The sequence below is a fragment of the Chionomys nivalis genome, chromosome 3 (genome assembly GCF_950005125.1).
Source record: "Chionomys nivalis chromosome 3, mChiNiv1.1, whole genome shotgun sequence".
In the NCBI taxonomy this organism is placed as follows: domain Eukaryota; kingdom Metazoa; phylum Chordata; class Mammalia; order Rodentia; family Cricetidae; genus Chionomys; species Chionomys nivalis.
Window position 1 is genome coordinate 87,188,485 of NC_080088.1, and position 17,095 is coordinate 87,205,579.

The window sequence follows — 17,095 nt, forward strand, 5'->3', positions numbered from 1 at the left end:
GACCCCTTATCCACTAAAACTTTACTCTCTTAGAAAGACTATCAGGAAGAGGAAAACTTTACCACACTGATTGCCCCTAAAGTGTTTGATAGGCTGGACTGTGGTGGCACACCCCTTTAATCCAGCACTTGGGAAACAGACAGAGATAAATCTCTGTGAGTTAAAGGCCAGCCTCGTCTATGAGTGAGGTCTAGAACAGACTCCAATGCTACAGAGAAACCCTGTCTTGATAATACAAAAAACAAACAAACAAAAGAGTTTCTTTGCAGTATGATATTTTTTCTCAAAATTTTAAAGCCTGATGACAAATACAAAGGCTCTAACACATTGGCTAAAATTGTAGGGTTTCTATACAGCATGTATTCTTTGATGGATTTGTACACTTCTATAACTTACAAAGGCTTTACTACATTGATTACATTTATAAGGTTTCTCTCCAGTATGTATTCTTTTATGTGATTTTAGATTACTGTGTTGTGAAAAGGCTTTACCACATTGATTACATTCATATGGCTTCTCTCCAGTATGTGTTCTTTTGTGAAGTTGGAGACTACTGTTAAGTGAAAAGGCTTTACCACATTGATTACATTCATAGGGTTTCTCTCCAGTATGTGTTCTTTTATGTCTGTGAAGGTCACTATGACTCGCAAAAGCTTTATAACATTGATTACATTTATAAGGTTTCTCTCCAGTATGTGTTCTTTTATGTCTGGGAAGGTAACTATGCCTCGCAAAAGCTTTATCACATTGATTACATTTATAAGGTTTCTCTCCAGTATGTGTTCTTTTATGTCTGGGAAGGTAACTATGCCTCGCAAAAGCTTTATCACATTGATTACATTTATAAGGTTTCTCTCCAGTATGTGTTCTTTTATGTCTGTTAAGCTCACTATTACACATAAAAGCTTTATTACACTGATTACATGTGTAGGGTTTCTCTCCAGTATGTGTTCTTTTATGTAATTTGAGATTATATTGAAATGCAAATACTTTACCACATTCATTACATTCATAAGGTTTCTCTTTAGTATGTGTTCTTTCATGTATTTGGAGTTTAGAGCATTTTGAAAAAGCTTTATCATTTTGATTACATTCATTGCTTTTCTCTCCAGTATGTGCTCTTTTGTGAACTTGGAGACTTCTGACATATGAAAAGTCTTTACCACATTGATTACATCCATAGGGATTCTCTCCAGCATGTGTTCTTTTAAGTATTTGGAGACAATTGGTACCTGCAAAGCCTTCATCATATTGAATACCATCATATGGCTTCTCTGCAGAATAAATTTGTTCATGCCTTTGAAGAAGATTGTAACATGCAAGGGGTTTAACACACTGAATATATTCAGAGGCCTTCTCTCCATTATGGTTTCTTTCATACCTGCAAAGATAATTGACACATGTAAAAGTTTTACCATGTACATTACACTGATGAATCTTAATATCTGTCTGAATTAATTTCATAATTTTGTTTAATTGTAAAAAGGAATCAGATTTTAAGATTTATATTCATGGTGCTCTTTTAGTATGGGATGTTTTGTGCCTTTGAATAACCTTTTATAATAAGGATCTTTTTTAAATGACCCACATTTATAGCATCATTTTCTATTAGATTTTTTTCTATATTTGAAAGGAACTCAGTTTTAAATAACCTTACATTCATTTTGCATTCTTATGTTTTCCTGTAGTGCAATACCTACCACAAGAAAGTGTACTAGGACAAACAAAAGTAAGGACACAGTCCAACACTCATAGGGCTTACCTTCAGTGTGAGTTTGCTGATGTCTTCCCAAGGAAGTTTGAAAACCAATTAAATATAATCATATAGCACATTCAACAAATCTACCCACTGTTGAAATACTAAATATTTTTCATATCTTCTCATTATTCTGAAAGAGATACAGTCCATCTTTTCATTTTGGAAAGCTCACTTGTGACATAGGATATTTTTATTAAATTCACACAGTTTGATTTTCTGTCCCTCATAGACATTTGGTGTAGGAATTAAGGTTTCTCCACAAGAGCCTTTGTGACTCTCATAAACTAACTCTTTCAATAAGTTTGGCAAAGTCACAAGTACATGAGTAACACTGGCTTTACTACAGACTATTTATTTTTGGACAATTTTAAACATATACTTATTATCTATTCAATGTTTATATGTGTGTTCCTTGTGCAATATCCTTCTCTTCTGTTTTAAGAGGAATGTCTTGGAAACACAGACCAGTTACCTCATATTGAGGCATATGATTTTATTAGAAATTAGTAATCATAGCCGGGCAGTGGTGGTGCACGCCTTTAATCCCAGCACTCGGGAGGCAGAGGCAGGCGGATCTCTGTGAGTTCGAGGCCAGCCTGGTCTACAAAGGGAGTTCCAGGACAGGCTCCAAAGCTACAGAGAAACCTGTCTCGAAAAACAAACAAACAACAAAAAAAAAAAACCAAAAAAAAAAAGAAATTAGTAATCATAAGTACACTTTTAGCTGTGCATATTTATACTATTTTTTAAATCTTCCAGTACAAATTAAAATTTCTTCAAAGACAAATCTATACCAAGTTGCAAATAAAAATTACCTTCCATGTTTTCTAGCATTTTGACAATGCTCCTCAAAATTACGGTCTTCCCAACTGTAGCCTAAAATACAGTAATAGAAAGTAGATAATATATTAATGGATATTGTACAAAATGGAATATTTGAAGTGAACTATGCCTTAGTTATTTGGCTCATTCTTACTCTTTCTCAAACACAAATATACAAAAGTATCAATAAATAATACACAGCTGTCTCCTTATTTAAAAATGAGAAGGAAATGTCACAGTCATACCAATAGCAGTGAGGTTCCTGTATGTATCCAGCATCACATCTTTGTAGAGACTCTTCTGGGAAGGATTCAGCAAAACCCACTCCTCCTCAGTGAAGTCAATGTGCACATCCTCATAGGTCACTGAATTCTAGAAGAATCCAACCAACAGTAAAACAAAGTGTGATCCTGACATTGGATACTTCTTTTAAAATGATATATTTGTATAATGCTACTGCTTCCCACACTTCTTCCATGACATGGGCATTATAATGTAATCAATCACCAGTCACTTTAGAAGGAAACTGAAGAAGAGGCTCATATGTGCCATTCGTTGGCCCTTTAAATAGGATACAGCCTTGAGAAAGAAATGCCAATAAACAGACATACAGAGACAGACAAGCAAGCAGATCAACACTACGGAGAAAACATTACAGAAATAATGAGACCAATGATTATCTAGAAAAAGGATGGCAAAATTGGGTCTATTCACTTGTGACTTTAATCCCAGTGATCAATGTAAAAGCAGATGAAATAAATTGAGTTGGATGTCGGTCAAAGCCTATGCAATGACTTGCAGGTAAGCCAGAGTTACAAAGCAATAAAACCCAGTATCCACCCATAATCACTTAAATAAAAAACGTAAAAGGAAATCAGGGGTTTTAAATGAAGTTCTTACAAAAAGTTTTGTATTTACTTTAGTTCTACATTCATCTTCCAGAACTTGCAGTGGCCCAGTTTAAACTATTCCATACTAAGATCTTAATAAAGGGAGTGCATGTTTAACACTTACATGCGGACCAAAGAAAACTTCAGCCCTGCAAATGATGATCATAAATAACATAGAGTAAGGGAGATGGGTCAGCAATTAAGCAGTCTTGCTGTCCTTGCAGATAACTGGGCACAATTGCCAGTACTAAAAGGGGCTTGTAATTATCCTTTACTTCAACTTCATAGGTGCTGAGGCCTCTTGGAACTACCATGAGGAACAGGCATGCGTGTGGTACATACCCTTGTATATAGATACAACCTTATATTCATTGAAAGCATTCAAAACAAAAAAAATAGAGGCAGGTAGAAAGTCACACACCTGCATTGCAACGGTTCAGAAGGCAGAGGTATTAATGTCATGATATTACTCGTCTGGGAAAAAGAATGACACCTTCCACCAAACTTCAAATTTCAAGATGTAGGTGAAGTTCAGCATAGAAACTTATCCGTGAAGTGTACAAAAACCTACATTCCAGGATCATCAGACAATTAAACAATACACAAATATAACAAGTATGTTGCTTTGCCATTAATCCTTCTGTGCAGAAGCCAGAATCATTTGTATTTTTGAGTTGAGGAGAGCGTGGTCTAAGGAGCCACACTGAGGACCCAGAAAAACATTGTCTTTCAAAAACAAAAATAAAAACAAAAAAATTAAAATAGACATCAGGATAGCAAAGGCTTAAGAGTAAATAGTAATTATTTCAAATGCATGTTTTGTCACTTAGTGATACTATCTATAATGGCGGTAAAGTCATTACTGTAGGGCACACATAACCAGAAATGGGTTGAGGCTATGAACATGTAAATCCCATCCCCAATATAGGAATTTCATCCAAAATATTTCGCCTACTAAATGTTCCACAAATACAACAAAGAAGAGCACCCCGGAGAGACAAGTGTTCAACTACTTCTTCTAATCTGGGACTTTTTCCTTCAATCAACTACATTCTGACCCTGTTCCATAAATATTCATAGTCATCCCAAGAAAAAAAAAGTATTTGGTCTAATTCAATGCTTATCATAGACTGCAAGAGTTCCTGAAGTGTTTAGTGAAGGCTCTTAACAATCTTGATATTGACTTGACTTGGCCCGTCAAACTTGTACAACCATGTTGGAAATCAGTATTTCAGTTTCTCAGAAACTTGTGAATCGTCCTACGTCAAGAACCAACAACACCACACTTTGCCATGTACCAAAGGATGTCAATCATACCACAAGGGCATTTGCTCAACTATGTCCATACCAGCATTATTTGTTATTGACAGAACCTGGAAATATAGATGCCCCTGAACCAAAGAATGGATAAAGAAAATGTGGTACATTCACACAATGGAGTACTACTCAGTGTTTAAAAAAAATGACATCTTGCAATGGAAATGGATGGAACTAAAAAATCCCATCCTGTTTGCGGAAACTCAGACTCAAAATCTAGAAAACAGTATTACTTACTCAAAAGTAGATACTACATTTAAAGCACAAGATAACCACAGAGAAGGTAGGTAACAAGGAGAACCCTAACAGAAACATATATGGATCCACCAGGAAAGGAGAAATAGACAAATCTCCGGAGTAAATAGTGACAACAGTCCTTTAGGCAAGGTCATTACAGTTTACAGAGATCTTGTATTTTGGTTGAAGTAGTAAAACGACAGCAATTGAGCTTCATGATAAAGTCAGTTATTCATCCAGATTTTAAATTGCTTTTGTCTGTGAACCACAAGAAATGGCCAGTCATGCCATTTATCAATCATCTAAAACTGAATTCAAAGCTCTATATTACTAATTTTTATTGGAAGCCTTGAGTACCAGCCCAAGTACCCCCTCAGGTTTCAGAACTGGATATCTAAGGCAAGCAAGGATCTCAGAGTAAAACATTTAACTCAAGTATATTACCTCTGCATCTTCTTTATTTTTCATGCTAGAGGAAAAATGAAGTGAAGGGGGCATGGAGGAGAGGAAGAATAAGGAGAAGAAAGGAGAGTAAGGGCAAGTAGTAGAAGTAGTGGAGGCGAAGAAGAAGAAGAGTAAGAGTAAGGGCAGATCTCCATGAGACAAGGACAGTAGTAATATGCATATCAAATTCACAAAAGTGGCAAGTAGAACCTGACAAAGCAGTACTCCAGAACAGATGACCTGACCTAGCTAGGAAAGTGTCAGCATCCAAAGGGAAGATTCTGACATTCCAAGCCCTTAGAAAAAGTTATTAAACATCCCTGAATTCTTGATTCACCCATAGTCCTCATCTAATCTCTGCTGTGATACACACCTCTGGGAACACCCAGAGTTGTTTGTTAGCCAAGGTGGGGCATGTTGCCTTCCTGCTCAGTGCCAGTCTTCTATAGAAATTTCTATGTGGTTTGTTAGCAGGTAATTTTGTGGGACTGACTCTATGTAAATTTGAGTGCTAGAACAAAGAGTGAATGCTAGTGCTCTGAGGCCTCATTGTGTGGTGAAATGGAGCAAGGTCAGTCCACTGATCAAGCAGAGGTTGCTCTGCTGTGGTGTTCTGGGAATGTGGCCCATTTCAAAGGGAAGAATCTTGGCTTAACAAGGTTTTTAACAATAAGATGGTGACTTTTCCAAGACCAGTGTTCCCACAGCTCTGCAAACTAGGTTGTTCCATGTGGATGAGTACATATACACTTCCCATGGATCTGCTTATTGGTCTGTGCATTGACTGTATACTCTTATGGACTCAAATAAATTTTAACAGCTGCGAAAGCAGGAAACCTCTCATGTCGCTTCCTTCCCTCCCCTTTCTGCACTCTGCTTTCAACAGCTACAGAGTAAGTAAATGGACTCAATTCTTTCACATATCTCTCTTCAATTATGAGTCTCCGAGAAAAGTCAGATGGATTAAAGGACTCTCATTAACTGGTCTATTTTTCCTTCACAATGTCCAGTCAAAGACTAGCCTGGAAAAAATTGCAAGAGTGTTTTCCCAGCACTGAGCAACATAGGCAGAATTATCTGTGTTCAAAGCAATCCTCAGGTACACAATGTGGGAGCAAACCTGAGTTAGGAAACACACTGATATAAAGAGAAATCAAAAAAAAAATCAATGACACTCAGGATAAACAAGAATATAATGTTTTAAAAAAGTGAGGAAAAGAACAAAATAGTCATTAGAACAGTAATGCATTTAAAGAAATGAAATTTGAAAGAGAATACAAATAATGGGCTTTTAAAAAAGATGAAAATAATGTATTTTAAAACAGTAAGACAGGTTCTGGAGAGATGGCTCACAGTTAAGAGTACTGACTGCTCTTCCACAGGACCCAGCTTAAATTCCCAGCCACCACATGGCAGCTTACAACTGTCTGTAACTCCTGTTCCAGGGGAGCTGACAACTTCACACCAATGCTCATAAAGTTAAATAAATCATAATAAATCATTTTTAAAAAATCAGTAAGATAAACCTCAGGTATATTGACTTTGAAAAGGAGTAGGCCATTCTCTTTTAGATGGCATGCCTCTGATAAAAGACAGAATGATATTGCTCACATGCTCATGTTTGCTGCTGAGATCTGGAACCTGACATACAGAGTTACACTCAATGGCCTGTTTCTCAATCCTCGGTGATGTATTAACTGGATAAAGCAGGATTGAACATGTCTGCACAGGACAGTTACCTAATTTGAAATTCAATATTCACTGGCTCAAGCTAACCTTCCTACTATAAACTCACAAATCAGGACAGTCTTCATTCACATGACATGAATTAGTACATCCTGAAATATTAAAAAATATTACTGAGCTGGGCAGTGATGGCACATGCCTTTAATCCCAGCACTGGGAAGGTAGAGGCAAGTGGATGTTTGTGAGTTCAAGGCCAACCCAGTCTACTAGAGCTAGTTTCAGGAGAGGCCCCAAAGCTACTGAGAATCCCTGTCTCTAAAAACCAAAAAAAAAAAAAAAAAAAAAAAAATTACTGAAACCACGTGTGTTAGTTATGAATTTTATAGATATGAAGAAATACAATGAGCACCAAAACTCCTATAAAAAACATTTCATCAAGGGGGCTCATTTAGACTTCCAGAAGTTCAGTCCATTGCCATTATGGTGGGGAGAATATGCTGTGCAGGACAATTTTGGTGCTGGTTACATATTGATATGCAGGTCACAGGGTGTTGACTGAAATACTTGGCAGTATCCAGAACATAAAAATTCTCAAAGGCCATCCAAGTGCCACACATCTTTCAACAAGACCATACAGATTGCAACAAAGCCACACTTTGTAATAGCACTAATCCCTATGAGATTATAGAAGCCAATAACATTGAAACTACCACACTGCCACAATCAGGTCCTTTCTCAGACTGCTGACTCCAGCAGCTGATTTTCTCCCATGTCCCTGTAGTGCACTCAGTAAACTATACTTACTACTCTGATCTGAAGGCAGAAACCATGTTCCACATGTAGATCCTTCTCCTGTGAGTGTAATCAATAGTTGACTTCATGACTCAAGTGGGTAATTTTAAAAGTCTGAGGCCTCACGGACATTTAAGACTTTTGAATCAATACTGGGCGGTGGTGGCCTCGCCTTTAATCCCAGCACTTGGGGGCAGAGGCAGGTGTTCGAGGCCAGCCTGATCTACAAAAGCTAGTTCTGAAACAGGCACCAAAGCTACAGATAAACCTTGTCCCCCCCCCCAAAAAAAAGAATTTTAAATCAAGACAGCAAGGTCATTGACCTGGAATGCCACAGAATGAAATCGAGGTCTCATATAAAAACATAAGAGACCTTATCTCAGCAATATTTTTCTACAATGCTGGAAGTGCAGCTAGTCTAGAATATACCTTTCCAGTGAGAAAACACTGTACACACTTAAGAAATTAATAAAGAAAAATCTGCACAGTGATAGCATGCATCCATCTCTGGCAAATGCTCAAAGAGGAGAGAATCTAGAATAAACATTGCATTCCACATACACTGCACCCTTGAGTTTCTTTTAGGTGCAGACTCTAGCTTACACTGTGAAGAAATTAAATAGCCATGGGAAACTGCAAGTCTTGCCAGTTAGGGAATTGGGAAACTTACATAGCAAGGATATTGCCGCAATTATGTCAAAAGTATGTAAGTGACCTGAGCAGCAGGTCATATTTTACTGACAGGGCCCTGCGTGCAGTGCCAGAAGGTGAGAAAGACAGGAAAACTGGAACTAAAGTCTGATAAAAACTGAGACAGAGAAGTCTTGTACAAGCTATGTCTTATTCCAAGTAAGCTTCTTAAGATGAATAGCTTCTTGTAGACCATTTGTAAGGGGAAATGGGAGGAACTAGGAGACTTCTAGGAAATCAGCAGAAATTACCAGACAATGGGACAAACTCGGAATAAGGTTAATCAAGTAATGGAACACAATAGCAGGAGGGTTGTGGGAGTGGCCTACGCCTTTCATCCCAGGACTCCAGAGGCAGAGGCAGGTGGCTCTGAGGAATTTCGAGGCCAAACTGGTCTGCAAGAGCTAGTTGCAGGACAGACTCCAAAGCCACAGAAAAACCCGGTCTCAAAAAAAAAAAAAAAATGCAACACAAGGAAAACAGCGGCTATCTCAAGAATATTAAGGACTATGCCCAAAGTGGCCTTGGGACAATAGCTCACTGTGGTGGGAAGAGTTGGGTTCTCAGGATCTGAAGAACCTCTCCAGAATGGCACTGGAGATCCTTACCATCTCTCCCAAACATATTCCCGGTTTCAATGTAAGAGTTCTATTTTATTCTTCATAACTCAGGACCTTAGGCAAAACCCCAAGGCCTAGACACTCACTAGGCTGTTCCTGGCTCTGCCAAGAGCATCCCTGGTTTTGAGAAGGAGCTAAGTTCCTTCTCCACGAGTTGGACCCTAAATGGAAAGACACCATTGATATGGCCAGCTCTCAACACACCAGCATTTTCCTTTTCAAATGACTGTCACTTCTCTCAGCACATACATCTGACAGAACTATAATTTTCTCTAAAAAGAACTGGACCTTTAAGTCACACCATACCCTCGTGTTCATTATGATCCCATAATGACCTTGAGCAGCACGTTAGAGGTTTCTTCATTGATTTGGGACAGGAGTAGTGGCTGTTTATAAATCAGTGGTGTCTCTGTCATGGTCTAGTGCCAAATGTTGTAACAATCCTCGTAAACAATTTTGTATCCTAGCATCTTAATCTCTAACAGGCCTAGTTAGCACACTACTTTGATATCTTTGGGTAATTTAGAGGCAGGCTTCCTCAGCCAATATCTCCTAAGCATTGCTGATGGCTTTATATCAAATTTCTACTCTTCTGCACCACCGGTTAGCTGTGGAGTGGGAACGAACACAAGGATGCCATTTACAAACTCCACAAAATAATTCGAAATGGATCTTACTCCTAAGAGTTAAATGCAAAGGTCAATGCTTCTGAAAGATAATGGAAAAACTAGGCATCTCCAAGTTTGGGATCCTGCCTTCCATACGTATCAAAATCACTTCGATGTGGACCACAAAGATGTTTCTACACACAATTCCCTGACGGAAATGCTTTTCACAGATGCAGCCCACAGAGGGAAGATATTCAGAGGCCAAGACCTGATTCTGGGAAGTTGCAAGGACCATATGGGACCTCAGAAAACACTGATGGTAGCGGCGGGTTCCTACACTCACTCAAAGAGGGCCTCCCACACTGTCTCCCATGGCTCACCATCCTCTCCTCCTCATCTTGGAACAGCAATCCCTCACTCACCATGTCGTGGCTTCCAGGCTCACCCATGTTCTCCTCAGAACTCGCTGCACTAGCACTCACAGCACAGAATACAATCCACTGGCGCGTGCTCAGCTTTAAAAATCAATCCAGCAGCATGGTGCCAGGAAGTGCCCTGCCTGATTTCTGACTGACAGGTCCAACTGGAGGTCTTGATTGGCTAGTGAGGCTTGAGTGACAAGAACACCTACCTCAGACTTACAGTGCGCTTAAAGACACAGCACAGGATTTCTTGGCTCTGGCTTCCACCCCAGACCCAGACTTTTACAGATCTGTAGACATATGAATTTTAATATCACTCATGCCTCTCTCAGATAGATGACACAGCTGCTTCCTGCAATCCACAACGACATTGCCTTCATCCTCCCGTACATGACGTGGCTAGCTAGCACAGCCCATTACACAATGTGAAGTAGACTGATTCTCCTGTTCAAAAGATGGAAGGGTGCATAGAATACTAATGTGTATAGATTCTAGGAAATCAAAGATGATTTTGTTCTGTAGCTTCAGGCTGACATCAGGAGTCACAGGCACTTCTGACAGCCATGAGAGCAACCCAAGCACCAAATGACAACTAAGTTCATATCTTTTTCTCCTGCCAGAAGATTGCATGATAGCTACAGACTATGTCCCATTACAGACTATGACCAGCTGGCAAATTTAGCTCAGGTTCTCAGGTGTCCACCATTACAGAGGCTTTGAGACTGCCACATTCTTAAGCTTAAGAGGGTACAGTCATACTGATATTTACTATTATTTGGTTTATTATCTTATCTTTTGTAATCACAAAATTAGAAGAATTCTGAATCCTCTCCTCTGTTAAAAGCCATAGATTTATCCATTATAGGCTCCTTGTCTCATGGGTCATTTATCCTATAGGTATTTCCATTGGCTGACTCTGGGTGCTGACTGTGGGAGGTATAGCCCTTTAAACTTTCCTGTCTGCCTTTCCTGGCTCCATAGCACAGCATGGGTCAGACTCAGCTGGCCACAGCATGTATGCTTGGACTACCCCAATCTCAGCAGTAACCTAGGCCAATTCTAGGGCAAACACCATACCCCTTCATTCTTTTCACCCAGGCAGAAGTGGGAGAAGCTGTGGCTTGGTGACCACAGCACTGCTGGTTGCAAGGGTGAAGGCAAAACTTATTTTGGTCTCTCCAAGTCTTGGAGCTGTCTGAGATGGCAGTGGATACACTACCAGTGCTATGGGAGGACTATAATATTTAAAAACTCTAAAAATTTCTGCCTTTGTCTCTGCTTCTTTTCAGCTTCTCTGCCTATTAATCCATCTAAGTAACTGTACAGAAACGTGAGTACTATTTCCTTGTGCCATGTTTACAAATATTTGCATTTTTACTCCCAATTTTATGCCCATCTTAACTCTTTCCTTTTTATATCTATTACTAATTTCTGAGCACTCATTACTTACCTCTCCACCTGTGGTGCAATTTTCTTGTGGGATCCCTCACGTGCTCCCTTGTACATGTGACCACACTTCTGTGTGTTTTTGAGTTCACTTGTCAGACCCACATTTAGGTGCCATTTGTTGGCTGACTGTGGCATATTGGGCTGCCATTTGTACACAATGACAACTTGCTTTCTAAAAGGTTTTAGAGCCACTTTACGCACGGCATCAGGATTCTCAAACGCTAGCTCTTTAACTATCGATTGCCCTGCTCTGTATCTCCAATCAACCTATTAGATGCCTGTGTCAGTCTGGAGACAAAGTTTTGAAATAATTTATCTGGTCCCCGTCTTATACTAGACAACTCCCCAGCCTGTTCTTTAGAATACGAAAGTCTATGCCAGGCCTTCTTGGCAGCTGCATTAACTTGGACATATGCTGTCATATCAAAGTCTAATTGCTAGCTGAGCGGTGGTGGTGCACGCCTTTAATCCCAGCACTCTGGAGGCAGAGGCAGGCGGATCTCTGTGAGTTCGAGGCCAGCCTGGTCTACAAGAGCTAGTTCCAGGACAGGCACCAAAGCTACAGAGAAACCCTGTCTCGAAAAACCAAAAAAAAAAAAAAAAAAAAAAAAGAGAAACCCTGTCTCAAAAAAAAAAAAAAAAAAAGAAAAGAAAGTAGGAAAGAAATACATATTCAAAGAATACAGCAGCATTTTCCCACAGCAGTGTGAACTTGTGTAATGTGAGCTGACTTAGATCTGCGACATGAAACAACCGCTACAGTCAATGGCCTGGGTCTGAAACCTTGGGATGACCCAGTTGTGTCAATCAGGTTTATACACATTTGTAGGCAGAGATTTCCTGTTCTGACAGTTTCCAAAAAACTGACATGGAGACTTAATATAAATTATAAATGCTTGACTGAGAGCTCAGGCTTATTGCTAGGTAACTCTAACATTTAAAATTAACCCATATTTCTTATCTATGCTCAGCCATGTGGTGGTACATTTATTAGCATAACGCATTCATCTCCTTATATGTTTGCATTTGGTTTGTGAGTTCTCTGACTCTGCTCTTGCTCTTCCCAGAGTCCTCAGTTTGGTTTTCCTTCCTATACTTTGTTACTAATAATGACACCAACACATTGTCATGGTATATAGGAGTATTCCACCGTACCTATTTGCAAAACAAAACAAAAAACCACAAAAAAACCTTTTCCTTAAATATTCATTTGCTCAAGAGAAGCCACACAATTGTATACCCAGTAATCTGGTCTGTCTTCATTCACATGACATGCATTAATACATGCTGGGAAATTACAGAATCACTGCCCAACTACGAGCCACAGAATTATGCAATAATTATACCGTCATAATTTCATGAGATCAGCTCATCAGAATCAATTTTTCTGTTGTGAAGAATTTAATCAAGATGTGAGAAATATTGGCATAATTCCCTTGTAAATAAACTAGATGTTTCTAGCTACAGATTTCTCCCATAGCTTACTCTAATCTGTTACCTATTTGGGATAAATCTCCCACAGCTTAGCATTATTTGATCACATTTTGGGCACAATTTTCCCTAACTATGTGCCAAAGCAGACACAGTTTCACAAAAGACCTATTTCCCACTACCAGACCTTCATTCCAAAGTAAATACAGAACTATAACTTCTTGTGATTATCTTTATTGGCAGTCATTTGGCCAGCATTAAGTGTCCAGGCAAAAGTACTTCATTAAAACCATTCGTAGATTTCAAGGGCATAGAAATACTACATTCATAAAACTGTAGATTGATAGTCACTCAAATAGACAGAAAAACAAGTATACTCTGGTTTTACCTCATTTAGAGATAAGAAAAGAGATAGGCCCAAAGTAACCTTACTGTGAAAGATTCCTAAATCTTCATACTCACCTTCACCTAAATTTAAAGATGACTTTAGTTCATGAGATTTACTACTTATGTTTTACTCTCCCAGATAGCAAGAAAAAGAATTAAATATCTGTCCACAGCCCAGAGAAGACAATCCATCCTTTTTGGGGGCCTGCAGACTTACACTATCAAAGACCAGAGTGGCAGAGAGGCATCAAGAACCAGATCTGATAATTTAGAGCTTCAGTACCTTTTATCAAGGTTTATTTGGGGGGTAGACCCCACTAAACCATTCAGCATTCAGAAAGATTTGATATAGCAGTGGGAAATGTGACTAGTAGGATCTGAGCACAAAAAATAAACTCAATACATCCTTTTATCATGTCCTATTTATTCTCTCCATGTTCTCTCTATTACCCACACTGTTCATAATTCTTTGCTGTTCCTGATGGTTATGCTGTGCTTGCTGTTCCCACCTACCATGAGGTTTCCAGCCTATATAACCCACACAGTCATTAACAGTCATCTCTACATGGACTACAGAATCATAAAAAACAGGTAGGAAGGACCTGACAAAGCAGCCCTGCAGGAAAAGTGACACCACACAAGAAGTGCCAGTATCCAAGGGGAAATACTTGACATTCCAAACCATTAGATAGGATCAGTAGACATCCATAAACCCTGGACTGACCCACTCCTCTCAGCCCAATCTCAATTGTGATCACCAGTTTATGACACCCAGACCTGTTTGCCAGTAAGGGTGGGCATGTTGTTTTTCTATCTTTTTGGAATATCTACATGGTCTATTACCAAAGGAAATTATGGGGTATTAATCTAATGTAGATTTGACTATTTAACATAGAGTGAAAGTTATTGCTCACAAGCCCCATGGCATTTGTTGATGAGAGAAGGTTATTTGGTACCCATATACTGCTTGGGTACTTTGATGTGAATAATTTTTTGAAGGGGAGAAATGCCATGATTTCACAAGATTTCTGCAGAATTGACAGTGACTGTCCAAAACTCACGTGTTCTCAAAGCTCTGCAATCAGGTTCTCCATACGGAGTGTATATTCCTGAGAATCGGCCTATAGGTCTGTCAGCTGTGCATTCATTGTGTAATACTTGTGGCTGCAACATCGCCCCTTCCTTTGTTTAATAAAAACAGACTGTGCATATTTCTCTGGGAAATGAATAATAATTTTAAAATTAATGCCAAATAGTCTATTGATGGCAACCAGAGAACAAATTTGTCTATCCTGCAGATGAGTTTTACAGGATTTTAGAATATCTCTCATCTATGGTAAAACACAGCACTAATATAAAAGTTCACAGTTATTATGACATGATGTAGTTAAGTCCATCTAAAAGTTGTAGAATTGAGTTCTTAAAGAAAGGATTGTAAGTTTAGAAGGCTACTTTTGTCTATTAGTCATTGATTATTAGAATTTACTTTGATGAAGAATGGTTAGATAGAGTTTACCTGGTATGCATCTGTGGGACCATGGTTGCAGCTGAAATAGACCTGATAAGTAAAGTTTGTGATCAAGGCAAAAATAACCCGATTTATTCGTGATAGGGCATTACGAACTTTCTCAAAACATACAGAGCTAGATTTTCATAGCAGAACAGCTGTCAGAAATACACGAGGAGAGTGTCTGATAACATATACATTACAGGCGTTTCTCTGTGGCTTTGGAGCCTGTCCTGGAACTAGCTCTTGTAGACCAGGCTGGTCTCGAACTCACAGAGATTCACCTGCCTCTGCCTCCCAAGTTCTTGGATTAAAGACGTCTGCCACCACCGCCCGGCGTAATAGAATATTTTTAAAGGCAGTCTAGTCTCTGGGGCATAGAGTTTAACACAGTAAAAGGTGACATAAGATGTGAGGTTCTCTCATAGTTGCTTCCTGCTGGTAAGGGGAGAAGTTGTAGGTCTTGTCTTGAAGGTTGGAACATAGTGGAAACCCATGGAGACCAGGGAAGAGCAGCCTGCCTCAGACTCTGTGAGGCCTGCAGGCAGCCTTGGAGCAGTCTCTGTCAGGACAATGCAATAGGGATTCCTTGGGTGAGAGCTGCAGAGAGAGCTGGAGGGCAAGGTGCACAGCTGTGGCAAGGAAGCTGCCTAGCAATCTCTAACAGCTTAAATGATTATAAATCTGGTGGAATAAATACATGTTAACGGAAGAATAGGAAGTTAAGGAATCTTAAAGAAGAAACTTTATCTCTTAGGTGCACACTTGAAGTTTTTAAGTGCACAGTTTTGGCAGATTAGAAAAAGGCAAACCAGGCAAGGGAGACAGGGAAAGTTCCTCTCCCCTACAAAAGAATTAGGCAGGTCAAAAAACAAATTACAAACAATTAATACTGAGCTGAGTTTATTTTTACTTGTGACAACATTGATGGATCTAAATTGATCTCTTGAAGCTCATAAGAATCGTTCTTTAGAGGCAAAAATGTTAGATCTATCAGGTTATTAATATTTGTGGCCTCTATTGAAATCCATATTGTGGAAGAGGCAAAGAGACAGCTATTTTGCAGCTATATTTTATCTATACCTGTAAAGTAAATACCACTTAATAAGAAGACAGTTGAAGAAATAGGTCCCTAGTGTTAGAATAAAAAAAAATATTTAGAGTTAAAAAAAGACTGTAGGTTTAAATTTAAAGAGGGAACAGCAGCAGGTTTTTCTTCTTGGCTAGTTGGGAGGGCTTGGGAGTGTAGGAGAGTGGCAGGTTGCTGATATATGAACAAGCTTGGACAGACAGGGAAAGAGCACGGGAGGGGGGCAGAGACAGCTGTGTGGGAGAGTACAGACAGACAGAAGCAGAGAGTAAATAAGAAATATAAAGTAAGATTTATGTTGTTGTCTTGAATGTCTCCAATCGACGTGGAAAAATTCTGTAGAGTTTTCAGAAGTCATCGGAGAGAGCATCCTCTCAGGGATTTGGTCTTGGATGGGCTAGCAGGAACTCTCTGTAAGTGGCCACGTATTTTTGTAAACATAACTAGAGCAGCATAGCCTCACCCAGAAAGAGAGAAACACAGGTTTTAGTGTAGCAAGAGGAAGAAAAGCTGTAGGAACAATTTATGCAATGTTGAGAAATCACCATATGGGTTTTTAAAATTGCTGAAATAGTCTCTCCACAAAGCCCAATGCTATGAGCTTGTTAGTGAAACTTGCTTTTTCATTTAAATGAGAAGCACCAAGGGTAGGTACCTGGGTTGCATACAAGATAGTTTTAGGGTTTAAAGTACAAGTTTGATCATTTAGCTTTCAGCAAGTTACAGTACAGAAATCTGTTCAGAGCAGGCAGGGATCTGAATTCCACTTAACGTCTACTGACCTGGCAGCAGTACATTCACTCACTGTGCAGGGTTTATGGCTCCAACATCCTTTCTTTGTTTCAACTGCTTAGAGCAAAAGGTGTAAACATCTGATCTAAACAACCCCTAGAGGCTGCTAATCTTTGGCAAAATGCTCTTGGACCAAGAGACAGATGTTTCCC

General features: G+C 39.2%; 1 protein-coding gene across 1 annotated transcript; it reads right to left on the reverse strand.

Annotated features, from left to right (window-relative positions):
- Positions 1 to 348: 348 nt before the first annotated feature.
- Positions 349 to 11,871, reverse strand: LOC130871362 (zinc finger protein 239-like). Its single transcript, XM_057764703.1, has 2 exons — positions 11,738 to 11,871; positions 349 to 1,381 (listed from the first exon to the last, which is right to left on the reverse strand). The coding sequence occupies exons 1-2, from the start codon at positions 11,869 to 11,871 to the stop codon at positions 349 to 351; spliced, it is 1,167 nt and encodes a 388-aa protein (XP_057620686.1).
- Positions 11,872 to 17,095: the final 5,224 nt, after the last annotated feature.